The following is a 17,434-nucleotide window of genomic DNA, read 5'->3' as shown; positions in this document are numbered from 1 at the left end:
GCGGTTGACATTTACAACAAGCACAATATCGCTGAAGATACGGCCCAGAAATGACTGCAGTATTGTGGCCAGCGCAGGCCGGTGTTCGCTGCATTCACCGTATAGGAATCAACGGACATTACAACAGCGTGCGCGAATCACTGTTCTCCAGTGCGGATCTCCTTACCTGCACACCCACTCCTAAGGATGAATGATTATGGCACAGATCGGCGCGGTAAAATGCTTCTCATGCGATGTATGAATAATCCCGGATGGATTGAGCGCTGTCTCTTTTCTCTGGCATACTTCAGTCAGGTGCGCGATAAGAAGAAGGGGATGCGTGGCGCAAAACGACACTCGGTACATTCGATGACACCGGACTGTGCGCGGCTTCTTCAAGGCTGATATCACTCGCATCACATTAAAAATGTGTCTGAGGCCAGATTTGCTTGCTCGGTCAGATCGCCGGTGTGCTCGGATATCTCGTGCACCGGATACACACACTCTCTCTCTCTCTCTCTCTCCCTCCCTCCCTCCCTGCGCTTTCAATAACGCGGAGGATACAGCAGCAGTGTGATGGGGGAGCCACGCACACACACTGGTACAGCCTAAGTGACTAGATTAAAACCCTAAAACAAAAAAAACTATTTATGCTATAAACTAGTCTAAACTGGTTTACTGGGTTAGTCTCACAGCCCTATATATGCACACACACATGTTGGTTTTTGTGGTTTATGGGGATTCTCCACAGGCGTAATGGTTTTTATACTGGACAAACTGTGTGTGCTATTGCCCTACACCAACCCTACATCTAAACTTAGCCCTCACAGGAGACTTTGTGCATTTTTAGATTAAAAAAAAACACCATTTAGTATGTTTTTTAAGCCTTTTGAATTACGGGGACATAGGCAGTGTCCTCATAAACCACCTTCATATAGTAATGCCTCTGTCATACCCATGTCATTATACAAATTTGTGTCCTCATAAACCACATAAACATGCACACACACACACACACACACACACACACACACACACACAAACAAAACAATACAATGGTGAAAAAAGGTTCATACATAAGTCCAATAATATACACTATTTTTCACCATTGTTGGGTTACTAAACGAAACTAAAACTAGACTATTAAAAAATGTTACTTGAAATTAAATAAATGTTAATTGAAATAAAATATTTAAAAACTTATTTACTTATTAACTTACTTTAATAAACTTATTTTATTTCAGCTAGTTGCCAGAGCAACATTTTGAATTTTTATTTATTTTAAGATAACCAAAACTGAAACTGAAATAAAAAAACTTACACTGAAAAACTTTAGTCGATTGTCATATAAAAAAATAAAAAATAAAAAAAATTACCAAAATAAAATATACTAGGCCCATTTTTGTACAACCTGAATTTCGGAAATGTTGGGACATTTTGTTTTTAAAGTTGAATAAAATGAAAATGCTTCGGTTTCGTAACCTCGGTTCCCTGAGATAAGGGAATGAGTGTTGCGTCATCATTTTTTATTGACGACTGCTAATGGGAAACTCTGTTTACTCTGTTACTGAAGCCTGAATCATTAATGTTTGTGTAGCTGCACAAACCAATGGCGCTCGAGTCTGCCAGAAGGGGCGGAGCCGACTGCTACAGGAGTCAGCCCAGCGCGGCATTTCATCAGAGTCAACGACTGAAGCGGCAGCCATCGATTCGAGTGCAGCTGTAGCGGGGCTAGTTACACAACGCTCGTTCCCTTATCTCAGGGAACTCCCGTTGCATTGTCATTTTTTATTGACGACTGCTAATGGGGAACGCATCCAGTAGCGCCGTGCTACAAGCAGAAGCAGAGCTAAGCCTACTCCGCAATTTCAGCTCAGGCACGCTCAGAGTGGGCCTTGTGAGTCCAAGCTATAAAGAGACCCGAGAAGTATCTGGGGTCTGCTTGTCATAAGCCTTACCCACCTGAAAGGAAAAAAAGTAGCACTAAGCAGATAGCACCCGTGCCTGCAGGGCAGGGACTTCCAAACTGTAGAATCTGATAAAGGTAGACAGCGACCAGCCGGCGGCCACACAAATCTCCCCAATAGAGATTCCATTGGACCAGGCCCAGGAGAAGGCCATTCCTCTGGTGGAATGGGACCTCACACTTATAGGGCATTGCATGCCTGCTGAGGCCTAAGCCAGAGCGATAGCATCTACTATCCAGTGCGATAGTCTTAACTTTGTGACCGACAGCCATTTTGAGCTGCCTCCAAAGCACACTAAGAGCTGCTCTGTTTGTCTAAAAGACTTAGAACACTCAAGTACACTCGTAGCGCCCGGAGGCACAACAAGTTAGGTCCCTTTTCACCATCCACAATGGGTATGGCGAGGGAGATAGGGAGATAACCTGGGCTCTAAACGGAGTTGAGAGCACCTTCGGTACATAGTCACTGCACAGCTGAAGAACGACTTACAGTCATTGGGTCCAAACTCAAGACAGGAAGCACTGACAGACAGAGCTTGCAAGTCACCTACTTGCTTGACGGACGCTAGGGCCAAAAGCAGAGCGGTTCTGAGAGTCATGACCCTTAAGCTGGCTGTTGAAGCGGCCTAAGGGCCTCCAGAACTATGGACAAGTCCCAAGTTGGCATAGTCTTAGGGCAAGGAGGATTCAACCGCCAAGCGCTTCTAAGGAACTTAATGACCAAGTCAATTCTGCAAATAGTCCGGCCAGCCTCGAGAGAATGATTTGTTGCGATGGCTGCCACATAGACCTTGAGCGTGGAAGGGGTGCGCCCCTTATCCAGCAGCTCTTGCAGAAGGGTTAGCACGTGGGACACATCACATGAAACCAGATCCTGATTACTTGCTGAACACTATGCCTTCAAGTGGTCAGTCTTCAGTGAATGGAGGCATCATGGAGGCATCGTGTAGATGGAGCTCTAGCCTCTTAAATGGTATTAGCGACTCTCGCTGGGAGTTGGCTAGACTCCCGTCGAGCAGCCAAATGTGAAGGTTCCACAGTTCTGGCTGGGGATGCCAAATCTTGCTCTGCGCTTGCGAGAGAAGATCTCTCCTCAGTGGTATTGACAGCAGACTGGATCATCTCTGGGAACCAGACTTGGTTCCTCCATGGGGGGCCACGACGAGGGGAGAGCATTTTGTTTCCCTGATTCGCCTGATAACCTGGGGTAGCAGGGCGATCAGAGGGAAGGCATACAGATGGCTGTTGGGCCAATCGTGGGTCAGAGCATCCCGCTGCTTTGAAAAATAAGTTGGGCTCTGACAGTTGTCTCTGAGGGCGAAGAGGTCGACCTCTTCCTTGCCGAAAACTGACCAATCATCTGCACCGTCTGGGGATGTAGATTCCATTCCCCTGGAGACAACATATGAACCACTCGTAGTGAGAGGAGTTCTTTCTGTGCCCAAAGCAGGAGACGTCGAGTCATCCTGTGAAGGGGACATGACCTGAGGCCACCTTGGTGGTTGATGTAGGCCACCACCGTTGTGTTGTCCGACCGGACTAGGAAGAGATGCCCTTTTAAGGCTGGCAGGAAGGTCTTTAGGGCCAGACAAACAGCCATCATTTTGAGGCAGTTGATATGCAGGCATCGCTTGTGGGTCGACCAGGAGCTGTACGCCGGTTTGCCCTCATACAGAGCGTGGGCGTTACCCAGGCGAGTTGCGCACTCAAATCCAAGGCTGTCAGTGATGTGAAATCACTAGTCACAGCCTTTACTCCGATCCGCCTAGAAGGACAGAGCTGCTCGATATATGCGAGGGGCGCTGATCCTCACGTATAAAACACACTGGCATATCAAAGTGCTGCGGCAAGAGTGAAACACGCGGGAACTGTGTCGACATAAATCACTCATGCCTGATCGCTCAAAACTCGCAAGTTCGCCATTTTTTTCTCCGAGGTAACTGGGTGAGGAGACATGTGAGAGTAGCGGGCCATCTTCATTGAAGAAGGGGATCCGTGAGCCATGCAGGGACAAACTCACGCTTTTGTCTGTAAAAGCGGCCTGTCTCAGTGAGCGCAGCCTCAGCGATGCACACACAAATGCAAAGCTGTCAGTGATCTGATACTGCTAACAGCATTCTTACTCTGATCCGCCTAGAGAGAGATTGAGCCGGTCGAAGAAAAAGGGGCGCTAATCTCCCTTGTAAAACACAAACCGGCAGAGGATAAGGTGTCGGGGAGAATGAGCACGCGGGCTCTTGCCGGCGTGGGATCATTTAAACCCGGTTGCTCAGCTCCGTGACTGCACCGTTCCTTTCTCCGTGCTCGCTGAGAGAGGAGAAACGGGAGAGCGGGGCTGCCTCATTTAAGGTGATTCGCGAGCGGAGAAGAGCGAGACTCACGTCTCAATGAGCATACAGTCTCTCCATGGGGGCTGCCCAGACAGGTGACGCACTCACTGCCCTTCTGCATTGTGCAGGATTCCCTGCTTGAGCCACACTCGCCAGAGTAGTGTAAATGATAGGCGTAACCGTAGCAAAAGTTATGCGTTTTAAAATGAAAACGCACTAGTGTAAACGGGGAAATAGGTTTCCAGCTGCTGAAGAGTTCGTGGTCGTCTTTGACGTTTCATTTCATGATGCGCCAAATGTTCTCTATAGGTGAAAGATCTGGACCGCAGGCAGGCCAATTCAGCACCCAGACTCTTATACTACGAAGCCATGCTGTTGCAATAGCTGCAGTATGTGGTTTTGCATTGTCCTGCTGAAATACATGTTGTCTGGAGGGGAGCATATGTTGCTCTAAAACCTTTATATACCTTTCAGCATTCATAGTTCCTTCCAAACCATGCAAACTGCCCATACCGTATGCACTTATGTCCCCCCATACCATCAGAGATGCTGGCTTTTGAACTGAACGCTGATGACACGCTGGAAGGTCTCCCTCCTCTCTAGCCTGGAGGACACAGCGTCTGTGATTTCCAACAAGACTGTCAAATTTGGACTCGTCTGACCATAGGACACATTTCCACTTAGAAACAGTCCATTTTAAATGAGCCTTGGCCCACAGGACACGATGGCGCTTCTGGACCATGTTCATATATGGCTTCCTTTTTGCATGGTAGAGCTTTAGTTGGCATCTGCAGATGGCACGGCAGATTGTGTTTACCGACAATGGTTTCTGGAAGTATTCCTGGGTCCATTTAGTAATGTCAATGACAGAATCCTGCCGATGAGTGATACAGTGTCATCTGAGACCACAGGCATCCAACAAAGGTCTTCGGCCTTGTCCCTTACGCACAGAGATTTCTCCAGTTTCTCTGAATCTTTTGATGATGTTATGCACTGTAGATGATGAGATTTGCAAAGCCTTTGCAATTTGACGTTGAGGAACGTGGTTTTTCAAGTATTCCACAATCTTTTTATGCACTCTTTCACAGATTGGAGAGCCTCTGGCCATCTTTACTTCTGAGAGACCGGGTATACTTCACTTTCCGTGTTCCGTTCCGTCTTGCGCACAGCCGTGTCCGCGCAGCTTTCAAAGTATACTCAGCCGTGGATGAGTGCGGACCGACGAGCTCGACACATGCGCAGTACCACCTACATGACTTGCGCTCTCTCAACATTCACCTCGTGCATGCACTGTTGTATGCGCACCGCCGGGACAGGGTGCGCGGCTGTCCGTGAGCCCTCCTGGTGATGAAAATGTTGTAGTGGATGCGGACGGCCAAAGTATACTTTGGCTTTAAGACATCCCTTTTATAGCTAATCATGTTACAGACCTGATGTCAATTAACTTAATTAGTTCCTAGATGTTCTCCCAGCTGAATCTATTCAAAATATATGGCTTTTTTCAGCCCTTTGTTGCCCCCGTGCCAAGTTTTTTGAGACCTGTAGCAGGCATCAAATTTGAAATGAGCTCATTTAGTGGATAAAAGTGTCAAATTTCTCCGTTTAAACATTTGTTATGTTTTCTATGGTCTATTGTGAATAAAATATTGGCTCATGTGATTTGAAAGTCTTTTAGTTTTCATTTTTCATTTTCATACAATTCGGCTTGTAAATTATGGTTTCAAAATGAACTATTACAAGTGAGAAAAGTCCAAAACCAACGGCATTTAATGACTGATAATAGTCTAAATAACCCATGATATTCTAAAAGGTAGTCAAAATACGAAAGCAGCTATTAGTGAGCAGTTTTGAAGATATTTAAGAGTCGTTCTTCTTCTTCTTTTTTAGTTTAATGGCGGATCGCAAACCAGCGATTGGACAGTTGAGAAGTCAGTCATGAAGCTGTAGCAACAACAGAAAACGGAGATAAGATCAGAAGGCTTGTCACAATACTACGCTCCCTAGTTTCCTGAAGGAGGCGTTACACTGACAGCAGTGACATAAAGGTTGAAGATCAGGATTGCAGCTAAACACACTGCTAGTGCCAGAGCGTGGGGTTTCAGTAAAATCTCTCTTTGCACGTGGAATTAACCAAGAGCATTTCTACTCAGGATGACTGATGCTATAAAAAATGTGGCAATATTCGGCAGCACGGGGATGACGGGGTTAGCGACCTTACCTATCGCAGTGGCCGCAGGTACAGTTACACAATGGCACTTGGGATATACTGTATATGTTATTTAAAATGATCTTCTTCTCTTATGCGCTTTAGGATCTTTCAATGCAGAGCTTGTGTTTGACCTTGTGTTTAAGCATAGAAACTTGGGGTCGTTCAACTTGACTAAATGCATGCAGGATTAACATAGTTGCATAGTTGTTGTTTAATAACACTGACTCAACAGATGTTGTTAAACTTGAATTTTTTTGTGAATTCAGTCTTTGTTATTTTTGTTTTACTTGTTTTGTTCCTTCTCTTATGCATGGTGATCACGAGATGTTTGCGAAATTTCTTAGTCATGCATAATAACTAACCCGCTGAGTCATAGTATGCATGATAAAGATAAGCATAAACTGACAGTTTTTATCTGAACACTGCAGAGGTCTTGATCAGCTTGCCTCCACTTCAGTTGGATTCATTGTCATTTTTGTTGAGAGTAAATAACTATGAATATCAAATTAACATATAAAGGTGGACGATTAACATAATCATAATACCAATTAGTGCTCAGTTTTTGTTTCTTTTTAAATAAATTGTCAGTAATAAAATATTTGTACTTTTATAAAATGATTGTCTCATTTTTGTATGAGCTGTTTCAAAATGATTTTGTCTGCACTTTGCTTTATTGTGATATGGTCATCTTGACCAAACAGGCATGATCTTGCATGATCTTTGATTTAAAGCAGTATTATCAAGTCTTCTCACTTAGATGTTTGGCTGTTCCAGGTTACAATGTGACTGTGCTGGTGAGAGACGCTGCAAGGCTTCCTCCAGACCACAAGGCCTCCAGAGTGGTGGTGGGAGATGTTCTGAACAAAGATGATGTGAAGAAGTCCCTGGAGGGCCAAGATGCGGTCATCATCATTCTGGGGACAAGAAATGATCTCAGTGAGTTTACTTAAAATCAAAAGCAAATTCATGTGTTTGGCTATATATACAGCATTCTTACTAGAAATGAAATAATTTTACTCAAAATTCAAAATAAAATTAGCATGAAAAACTGGTTTTACTTCCGTATTGTGGCATAATTCAGAGTTCTTTGTGTATTAATTGCATCATGAAATATGATGCTTGGAGGGAACGTTTTAAAATAAGTGGTTGAAAATCAAACAGGCTTGGAGTTACTAATAAGTGTATCCAAATATTATTCAAGTAAGTGCACTTTATTTACTTGTTCTCTGAAATTTTGTCTGCTGGTCCCACAACGATGATGTCTGAGGGAACCCGGAACATTCTGGAGGTCATGAAAGCCCGTGGAATCCGCAAAGTTATTGCGTGCATGTCAGGTATCTATATCTGAGCCGTATTTCTGCTTCATTAGTGTGCAAGTGCATACTGACATATGAAGAAACTGCTGTATCTCTCTCTTTTACTTTTCACAGCGTTCCTCCTGTGGGATCGTGCCAAAGTTCCTCCTCGCCTGGTGCCGGTCACTGAAGATCATGACCGAATGTACACTGTCCTGAAGGAGTCAGGATTGGACTATGTAGCTGTCATGCCTCCACATATTGCTGGTAATGAGCACTAAAAGATCTACATCCCAAACATATGGATTTCATTTAATTATATTTAGTCTGTTTTGGTTATTTTTATACCAGGACCTTTACTGTATGTTTAAGAAAATATGTCATTGTTGTCTTTCTAGGTGACAAACCTCTGACGGAAAAATACACTGTGACTGAGAACATGTTAAAAGGAAGAGTAATCTCCAAATATGACCTGGGCCATTTCTTTGTCAAGTGCCTTTCCACTTCTGAATGGGATGGAAAGACAGTTGGAATTTGTGGGGAATATAGTTAATCTACTCAGGGGCACGTTGTGTTGATTTATTCTTCACTGGTCAAAATGAATTTACTTTTGCAGCATCCTTATTTTTTTATTTTGCTACTCATGCCATTGTAGAAGTGTCAAATGACTGAAACTTTTTTTTAAAGTGCCCCGATTATGGATTTTTGAAAATGACCTTTCATAACAAAGATCTAAGTGAATAAAAACCTCCTGCAAAGTTTTAAATCTGAAAGCACCGTGTATAAAATTATTGTCTGTCAAAAGAAAAAGCCAACTCTGAATCGTTGAAACGAGTCGCTTCATGTTGAAGTCAACATGAAACATTAGCATATTGCCCGCCCACTTGTTGCACGTGCAGACCTGGGAAAACTTGATTTTTGCATTGGTCTGAATGAAAATGCAAATTCATTCTTTGCCACTAGGTGCCACTTTGGAGCATTAAAAGTCCACAAACACTTCTTTAAATGAAATCGACCAATCACCGCAGATTAGCGTCACGTAAAGGAGGGGTTTGGAAAAAATCGTTGAGTGAATCGTTTGGGAGTCGTTGAGCAAATAAGCTAAAAATAAATGCATGTTATGAGAAAATAAAAGTTTTTTTTTTTTGCATGATTGTCAACCTGTTGTTGGGGACTCCCAAAACCAAAATATGAACCTTTCATAACCCATAATAGGGGCACTTTAAAGTTACTGATTGCACATATAAAGTTTTTTTTTTCATAAACGCATAACCTGACCAGCAATAAGTGTATCTATAGGTAATCTTAGAAGTTTTGTGCTTACTGAAAAATGGATTGTTGGAGAACTCCTCGCTGTTTGTTTTGCCTTAAGAATCAATGAATGAAAAACTATGTAGCTAATTTGCCTAATAATGTAATCATTTTATGTTCTGTTTTTAAATAAAGATGTTAATTTACAAAGGTATTGTTACTCATTTATGTTGGTAGCATATTATGTGGTGTAAAACCTATTATTGTGTCTCAATACATACATGAACATGTCGTCTTCGAAATAGACTCGAATTAAGGTTTTGAAATGTAATTAATTATGATACATTCTGTCCCACACATCTGGAGTTTGTGGAACAACTGGCTTCATTTCTATCAGTTATAGTTTAGGTTGTGTTGAATATATCTGTTTTTAATGAGGAATTTGTGGACACAATGTTTCTACCAAGAAACATTGTGAAAACAAGAAAACAAGAGTATTCTACCAAGTCTCTAAATTATTAAAAGAAATTTAATTGAAATAGTTGATTTAGTACTTTACGTGAATTGTATGAAAAATCATTTATACATTCTGTAAAGCTTTATGGTGCAAATGGTGTGGTAATATGGCCTCTTTGAATGATTTACATCATTCTCACTCTGCTGTGTGAAGTGTATGTTTTGCATTTCTTTAAGAGCAGACTCAAACTCTCTGTTGTTTTGCAGTGTGAGAAATGGTGGCCAAGGGGCAGAAGCGTAAACTACACAGGGAGGACGAGGGAGGAGGTTCAGCGTGGGAAAGTCAGCTGCAGTCTGTGTTGGACATCACCATGGATAAGTTCCACCGGGCGACCAGGCTCTCGTGGAGCCCTGCTTATTACGGTCGGTTCTGATCAACAACACACTGCGGCAGGTCCAGTCCGAGGTCCGGGCGCAGGTCTAATCACTGCTGTAAAAATTCCCACGAAATTAAAACCAGAGCCCGATTTTCCACAATTATCTCCTCCAGTGGAGCATAATGCACCTTTGTTCTCACCGATTAATTTATAATCTAATATGTAAATGGGAATAATTTCCTAAATGAAAGGGATAAGAAACACAGATTAGAAAACGAGACATGCCATTTTCAAGTTCACAGCTACAAACCTAGCCATGCAAATGCATGAAATCACAAAGTACCAAAATTAATTTTATTTGATTTTTCTGTGCATGCATTTCTTAAAACACCTTTTGTGCTTCTGACAGTGAATATCAGGCACATTTTTCTTCCCTACAATCCAACATTGAAAATACAATTGCAAATATACAAATAATATTTAATGAACATACAGTACTATAATAAAGACAAAAAGATTGTTCAGTATAACTTTGGCACTGGCTGCACAAACCTAAATAAAAAGCCAATTATAAAATGCATCTGAAGTTCTCCACATGCCTGGACACCACATTAAACTAGCTCTGAAAACAGTGATTCAATTCATTTTTCTCTCTCACACACACACACACACACACACAAAAAACAGTATTTGGACAGGTGGCAAGCAGCAGCATTCTCTTCCTGTTTCTGTAGTCCAGAGCGGTCTTGGGTCATGTAAAAGTCACATAATAATCTGAAAACAGTCATCAGTTACGAATCCTACACAAAACAACACTAATGAAGTTTCACACTTAGGACGCAATGAGCAAGTTTTCAATTCCCTAAAGCAATGTCAATATCCATATAGTCTTAAAGATCAGATTTGGCAACTCAGAAGAAACTGAAACCAAGTAAATTGGTTCATGAAAATGTTCTTCGCAGATGCTTTGCTCCTACAAAGCATCATAAGCGGTTCTATCCAACAGTGAGGTGTACTGTATCGCACATGTTCAGAGTCGATTGTCTTGACTTTAAATTGCAACGTGTTGGTGTTACTTGTCCAAACAATTTACAAGTGCAGGACCACTGTGAAAATAAGTGACCTCATCTGAATGTGGAGCAAACTGGTGTTTTATCTACTGATGGAGTTGTAGGACACTTGAGAGCTGGGATCCAGAGGCTTAATTGAGGTCTGCTCAGCCTCCGGCGATTCATCATCAGGCTCTCGTTCTATTATTGGCTCTTTATCCTCCTCTTCCTCCTCGCAGCTCGGCAGCTGTAAGAACGCAGTCCAGCCGTGCACATCGGCAAGCTTGTGGAAAGTACGAAGCACCAGGAACATGACCATCAAACCCACAAACAGGTAGACTGTAAGGGAAAAGAACGAGAACTCGTGTAACCAAACAACAATTTCAGGTAAAGTTTCAAGTGGAAGTATTTCAGAGCTGTGAGGAACAGAAAAACATAACTACATTTATAATACAATATGTACATAGTGCTGTCCCTCTAGCATTTGTGATGCTGGTATATTTTGGGGGAAATATATATATTCCATTTTTATTTGGATTTTACCATGTAAACCAGTATTATCTTGAGACATTATAAATGTATGGGATTTTGACATTAACACCTCAATCTGTATATTATTTTTTTTTTGCTGCTTCTGTTTTGTAGACGTTTCATATTTTTATACAACAGTACAAAACTTCCTAAAACTATGAATTACATAACAGTAAAAATGGGCACTGCATGACTGTTTAGGTCATAAAAGACATTTATATTTATGCATTTAGCAAACACTTTTATCCAAAGCGACTTACAGTGCATTCAGGCTATACATTATTATCATTATTTTTTTTAAATCAGTAAAAGACCTTCATAACTTCAGCTCTAATCCTCTTAAAAAGATGAAAATTACTGTACAGGTCATGCTGACACCAAAAGCTGATAAAAGTTAAAATATTTTATTATATAACTTTAAAATAAAATCATAAATATATTATAAATATTAAATAAAGCTCATTTTATTTTTATATTTTTGCTTTGTAAAAAGGAAGGATAAAGGAACAATTATAAAAAATTTAGGTCATACTCTAAGAGAAAAAAAATTGTGCGCATATATGCATACAATTTTCTTTTCTGTTGGAGAAACGATTAAAAGGCCTTTCTTGGTTAAACCTGTTCACACCTTAAGAGTTTTTTGAGATTTCCTTGCCTGAAATTTTGTCCCAGTCCTGCCCTGTTCTACATGGTGGTTGTTTAGTCATGATACATTCATTAGCTAACAATATTAAATATTAAATGCAAGTTATTTTATATTAATATGTCAATATGACGTGAGGTCCAGTTACCAGCATGACACTAAACAGGTTGTAGTATTGTGTACTTTTTACTTAAGAACAGGTCAGAGCCCATACTTCTTTACTTTAACTTGAGTAAACAAGTGCAGTCAGTACTTCTACTTTTACCAGAGTATTTTTAATCACGAGTATCTATACTTCTACTTGAGTAAATGATGTGTGTACTCTTGCCATCTCTGCTGAAATTGTAAAGTGGCTTCTCTTACCCATGACTGATATCTTGTACAAAGCTCTGAGTCTCTGTCCTGGCTTTTCTGCCGGCACAAAGTCCCCCAGTCCAATAGTGCAGAGGGAGATAAAACAAAAGTAGAAGGCGTCTAAGAAAGACCAGGTTTCTTCTATGGTGCTGAACACCAGTGCAGGCAACACAAAGAAGCAGAGCACCACCAGAAACAGCAGTACGATGAAGTGCACCACACTGGCGGCGCGTGGCTGCAGGCCTGCCCTCCGCTGGCACACGGAGATCGGCCCGTAGGTCAGAGGGTGCATGAGGTGCTGGACACAGGCTGTGAGCACTAGCATGGTGAAGGGCACTCCGATCAGAGCATACACGATGGAGAAAGCTTTGCCCGCATCAGAGAGCGGCGTAGTGTAGCCATATCCTGGAAGAGAGGGAAAGAAAAATAATGTATTTCCAAAACAACACATATGCATTTTTTACAATGCATATTGTTCTTCAAGGCTTGTCTATAAAGTTTTTTGTTTTGTTCTAAGTGAGAATATTCTCAAAATGCAATGAATATAAAGTTGTCTTAAGTGAAAAATAGATTGTTAGAGTGTGATTAATATTTTCCTAATGTAATTAGAAGTAATTTACGCACAGATGTGGGCATGCATAGCATATATCTTCCATTTCAATTAGTCATGTTTATGAGGTTACTGTGGTTAAAAATGACTTACTGTAGACTGCATCATGGATAGAAGATTCTTAAATTTGTTAAAGATTTAGCATTTTCATGTGAGATTTCTTCGTGAGATGCTCTGACTTGCATCAAGGACATTTTACCTAAAAATTAAAATTCTTATGTCACGGTCCAAACCTGTATGACTTTCTTTTTTCAAAGGAACACAAAAGAAGATATTTTGAACTGTGTAAAAACAAACAAACTGCAAGTCATTGGAGTCCAAACCAACTTTGGACCCCACTGACTTTCATTGTGTGGATTAAAATGTCTTTTATCGTACAGATTTGGAACCACATGAGGATGAGTAAATGTTGACAGAATCTTTATTTTTGGCTGAAATGTCGCTTCATCTTACCAATTATACAATGCACATGATTTCCTGACAGCATAAAGCTTAGTGTAATCTAATATAGAGCAGGGGTCAGCTAAACAGGTTAACATGCTCAATGAAAGGAAAGCTTTCTACAGACACACAGGTCAAAGGATTGATTTCCCATGATACTGTTTGCAGGACCTAAACTGAGAAGTCCAGTTAAAGCAAATAAAGCTTGCACTATGCCTAAACTTAGAAGACTGAAAGAGAGTCACATGTGGGTTTGCCAAAAACAAATTTAATCAAATAACCTTAACATCACTTTTAAGGATAATGTTCATACGCTAAACACTGAACTACGGTCGGTCACAGCTGTATATGCACAATACAATCTGAATGTTACCACACATTTGTGTTGCATGCAAATTTTTCCTTTTTCCATGTATGACAAGGACAAAGTCATTATTCAAGAAACAGTTATTTATAACCTTACAATATAATTAAGAGGTCTTTGCTCGGTGCAGATGACAGCTACAATTAAAACTGATGAAAAACATATGGTAGTTATTCTAATGAAATGCATGAGATGTATACACTGCACTGGAAATACTACACAACACTACGCTTAAAAGTTAGTTCCAATATTCTTTTGTTATGGGAAAAAATAAATAAATACAGAATTACTTATTTGAAACCATACTCCAACTTCACTTGCCATTATTTACATGTGACTTTTATCTAACAACTGACAAAAGAGAGCCTAGAACAATTATAGAAATATTAATTTAAAGTAAATATTTTAGGTCAAATGACTTAAGCTGACAAATAACTGAGAATCCCTCAATTTTTGTTCTGCTCTTTAAACATTTTAGGAAGAAGTCCAACACAAAGCGCAATCGAAACGTTTGAAAAAACCCTGTTTGCCAACATTTCCATCCTGTTCATCTTGCCATTGTGCAAATAAAGATGAACGCTTCTCCACTCTTCAGTGTTTGCACTGGCTTACAGAGCTCCTGTAGTTAGTTCAGCACTTGTAATGTTCTCTGAGATGAACTAACTGTAGTATTATACACTCGCTTCAGATAAAACTCACTACTAATGAACGTCTGACTCGAGCAGCATCAAACACACTTTGTTGCTGTGAAACTCACCCACTGTCGTGACCATCGTGTTTGCAAAGAACAGAGCAGACGCCAAATCCCAGTTTGTACGGAGTGTGGCATTTTCAAGGACCGACACGCCGTATTTATTCGCTCTTAAAACTTTTTCCAAGAAAAATTCAAGTGCCGTGGCGTTGATGCAGCTCAGGTTGAGGAACTCCGCTTTCAGGGAGCTCAGGTCTGACTTCAGTGTTTCTTCGACGGGTCGCTCGATGGCTGAGAAAACCAGCGCTCCCAACAACAAATAAGCGATGTACGCCAATATGAAGCCGCCGAGCACAAAACAGGACCTGGACGCCGTGGACATGATGGGATTTGTTAGTAACAAGATGACAGCGATTCTTATTTTTGCTGCACTGATGTGTTGGACTGATTGAACTCCACCCTCTGACAAAAGTTGGCCACGGTGGCCAGGAAATAACTCCGTCACATGGGTGATACTTTGAGTTGTGTGGGGTTGTACAAACTCTTCGTTCCTCAAACGAGCGCTATTTACACCCAACTGAGAAATGCATTAGACCTATGTGCTATCAGGAGCTCTCCTCGCTGTGCCAAGAGTCTTAAAGCTGTATATACTCTGTCCCTAAAAAGATTTACCTCGACAGAAAAGAATAGTTTTGGGATATATCATTAAGTGACGTACGCTCACTTCAGTCTTCTAGATAATGCTGTTTTGTTTACACAGTGGGTCGCTCCTCCATGTTGTATGGAGGCCCGTTTCTGTGACACAATAAAATCACCATCATCATCATAAAACGTAACCGTGACTTTGTTTTTGCAATTCAAAGAGCAAAATCAGAATTGCAAGATATAAATTCGCAAGTCTGGCTTAGTAGATAGTAGAGCATGGTGCTAGCAACGCCAAGGTTATGGGTTCGAGTCCCAGGGAAAGCAAGAGCTGATAATGTAAAAAGTGTAACTTGAATGCAATGTAAGTCGCTTTGGATAAAAGCGTCTGCTAAATGCATAAATGTAAATGTAAATTACACACAAGCACTTTTAGTTTAACAATTATTATAAAGCATTCATTTTAAATGAATATTATACAGATCATATGTAATATAAATAAGTGGTAGAATCAATAGATAACACTTTAAAAATGGCTACATGTGACCTTGCATGTTTGAGTCTCTATCACTATATATAATCAACTACAGTATCTCACAGAAATGAGTACACCCCTCACCTGAGACCTTGTAACACTAACGAGTCACATGACACCAGGGAGAGAAAATAGCTAATTGGGCCCAATTTGGACATTTTCACTTAGGGGTGTACTCGCTTTTGTGGCCAGCGGTTTAGACATTAATGGCTGTGTGTTGAGTTATTTTGAGGGGACAGTAAATTTACCCTGTTAGACAAGCTGTACACTCACTACTTTACATTGTAGCAAAGTGTCATCTCTACAGTGTTGTCACATGAAAAGATATAATAAAATATTTATAAAAATGTGAGCGGTGTACTCCCTTCTGTGAGATACTGTGTATAAACTAACTTCACAAGTTTCACTTGTGACTGCACTGATAGAGCAAGATAATTTCCTTTATTTGTCCTCTTTCATGGACAAGTACTTCAGTAGAAATGCGTCATCATATTCTATAATCTCTTAATTTTTAATCTCGCTGGCTCTCTTGCGAGAATGAATCACACTTGCTCTGTGTTGTGATTGGCTGTTCAACGCTGATGTCACACATTCATGTGCACACGCTCCATTAACTCAAGATCAAGCCTGAGTCGACAGAGAAAGTTGATGATCAGCTTCATGATACCAACAAAGCCAGATTGGAGTGGATTGGTTTTGTCAACTCAAAACTGATCCTATAACTCTGAATTTGTTCGTCTACCATCATGGTACAGGCCCCAGGTTTATTTCAGTTAGTTTGACTTATAGTCAGTTGATTTGGTTCAAAATAAGTCAGACTAACTGAAATAAGCCTAGTTTATTTGGTAAACTTGTTTTATGGAACAGGCCCCAGAACTTGTGAGAAAAAAAGGCTGAATTGTGAGATATAAATTAAGAATTGTGAGGGGGAAAAGTCACAATTACTTTTTTTATTCAATGGCATAAGCTTCTATAATGTTAACTGAACAGAAAACAAAAACCTTTATAAGTGTGCTTGCTTACGAAGCAACTATTGTGTTATTTTACTCGAAAATATGATGTATGCTTATAAAAGTAATCAATAGGTTGATATTTCCTTAATACAGACTGTGAGTCTTAGGTGCCCTCCATTGGGCAGTACCGGTGCTTTCCATTGAATTATTCCAGTGAACTTACTGTAAGTGAACTAATGAACTTTGGGTGATTTCCACCATGTATCTCCCATGTGAACACTTCTAACCAATAGGAGAGGGTGAGATGAAAGTTATATTAAAAAAGACTGATCTGGTCAGATTCCACAATTAAAAAATGAGCCAGGTGGGAAATCAGACAAGCGAAACCAATCAAAAAACAGATTACCAATTTTTGGTAAAAAAAAAGTATAGGTGCCTGAACTGATGGAGACTCAGATGTGGGGACTGTCATCTCTGCTTTGTTCCTTTGTACAATAAAGTCTTATTTTGACATCTGGAACTCTGCTACTCGAGCTTCATTGACTTCATAGAGAAGACCATTGCTTTCTCCATGACACTAGTTTTAAGCTGTACATATTTATTCATGTGCCATACTGTTTACTGATGCAGTGGTTTGCATCCTGTATATATTACAGTAATATTGGACAATTGTGTTCAGATCAATAAATGAAAAAAAAAACTTAAACTGTACGATGACACAGCTTGTAAAAATAGTCGTACATTATGTCCCAAAATTC

General features: G+C 40.6%; 2 protein-coding genes across 2 annotated transcripts; one reads left to right on the top strand and one right to left on the bottom strand.

Moving 5' to 3' along the window:
• The first annotated feature begins 6,293 nt into the window (after positions 1–6,293).
• LOC306888447 (flavin reductase (NADPH)-like) lies at positions 6,294–8,666 on the top strand. The gene is made up of 5 exons (XM_079446749.1): positions 6,294–6,511; positions 7,259–7,422; positions 7,731–7,818; positions 7,915–8,046; positions 8,178–8,666. The coding sequence occupies exons 1-5, from the start codon at positions 6,427–6,429 to the stop codon at positions 8,330–8,332; spliced, it is 624 nt and encodes a 207-aa protein (XP_079302875.1). The 5' UTR covers positions 6,294–6,426; the 3' UTR covers positions 8,333–8,666.
• A 1,525-nt stretch (positions 8,667–10,191) lies between these two features.
• Positions 10,192–15,113, bottom strand: LOC306888445 (potassium channel subfamily K member 6-like). The gene is made up of 3 exons (XM_079446748.1): positions 14,613–15,113; positions 12,450–12,845; positions 10,192–11,251 (listed from the first exon to the last, which is right to left on the bottom strand). The coding sequence occupies exons 1-3, from the start codon at positions 14,926–14,928 to the stop codon at positions 11,016–11,018; spliced, it is 948 nt and encodes a 315-aa protein (XP_079302874.1). The 5' UTR covers positions 14,929–15,113; the 3' UTR covers positions 10,192–11,015.
• Between the last annotated feature and the right edge of the window lie 2,321 nt (positions 15,114–17,434).

This window comes from Barbus barbus, assembly GCF_936440315.1.
Source record: "Barbus barbus genome assembly, chromosome: 22".
NCBI lineage: Eukaryota > Metazoa > Chordata > Actinopteri > Cypriniformes > Cyprinidae > Barbus > Barbus barbus.
This window is presented reverse-complemented; position numbering and strand designations above follow the sequence as displayed.

Excerpts from the sequence above, each read along its gene's own strand:
- LOC306888447 (XM_079446749.1), top strand. The coding sequence starts at position 6,427 with ATGACTGATGCTATAAAAAATGTGGCAATATTCGGCAGCACGGGGATG. Across the intron at positions 7,819-7,914 it reads AGTTATTGCGTGCATGTCAG|CGTTCCTCCTGTGGGATCGT; the intron begins GTATCTATATCT and ends TACTTTTCACAG. Across the intron at positions 8,047-8,177 it reads CATGCCTCCACATATTGCTG|GTGACAAACCTCTGACGGAA; the intron begins GTAATGAGCACT and ends TTGTCTTTCTAG.
- LOC306888445 (XM_079446748.1), bottom strand. The coding sequence starts at position 14,928 with ATGTCCACGGCGTCCAGGTCCTGTTTTGTGCTCGGCGGCTTCATATTG. Across the intron at positions 12,846-14,612 it reads CACGATGGTCACGACAGTGG|GATATGGCTACACTACGCCG; the intron begins GTGAGTTTCACA and ends CCTCTCTTCCAG. Across the intron at positions 11,252-12,449 it reads GTACAAGATATCAGTCATGG|TCTACCTGTTTGTGGGTTTG; the intron begins GTAAGAGAAGCC and ends TTTCCCTTACAG.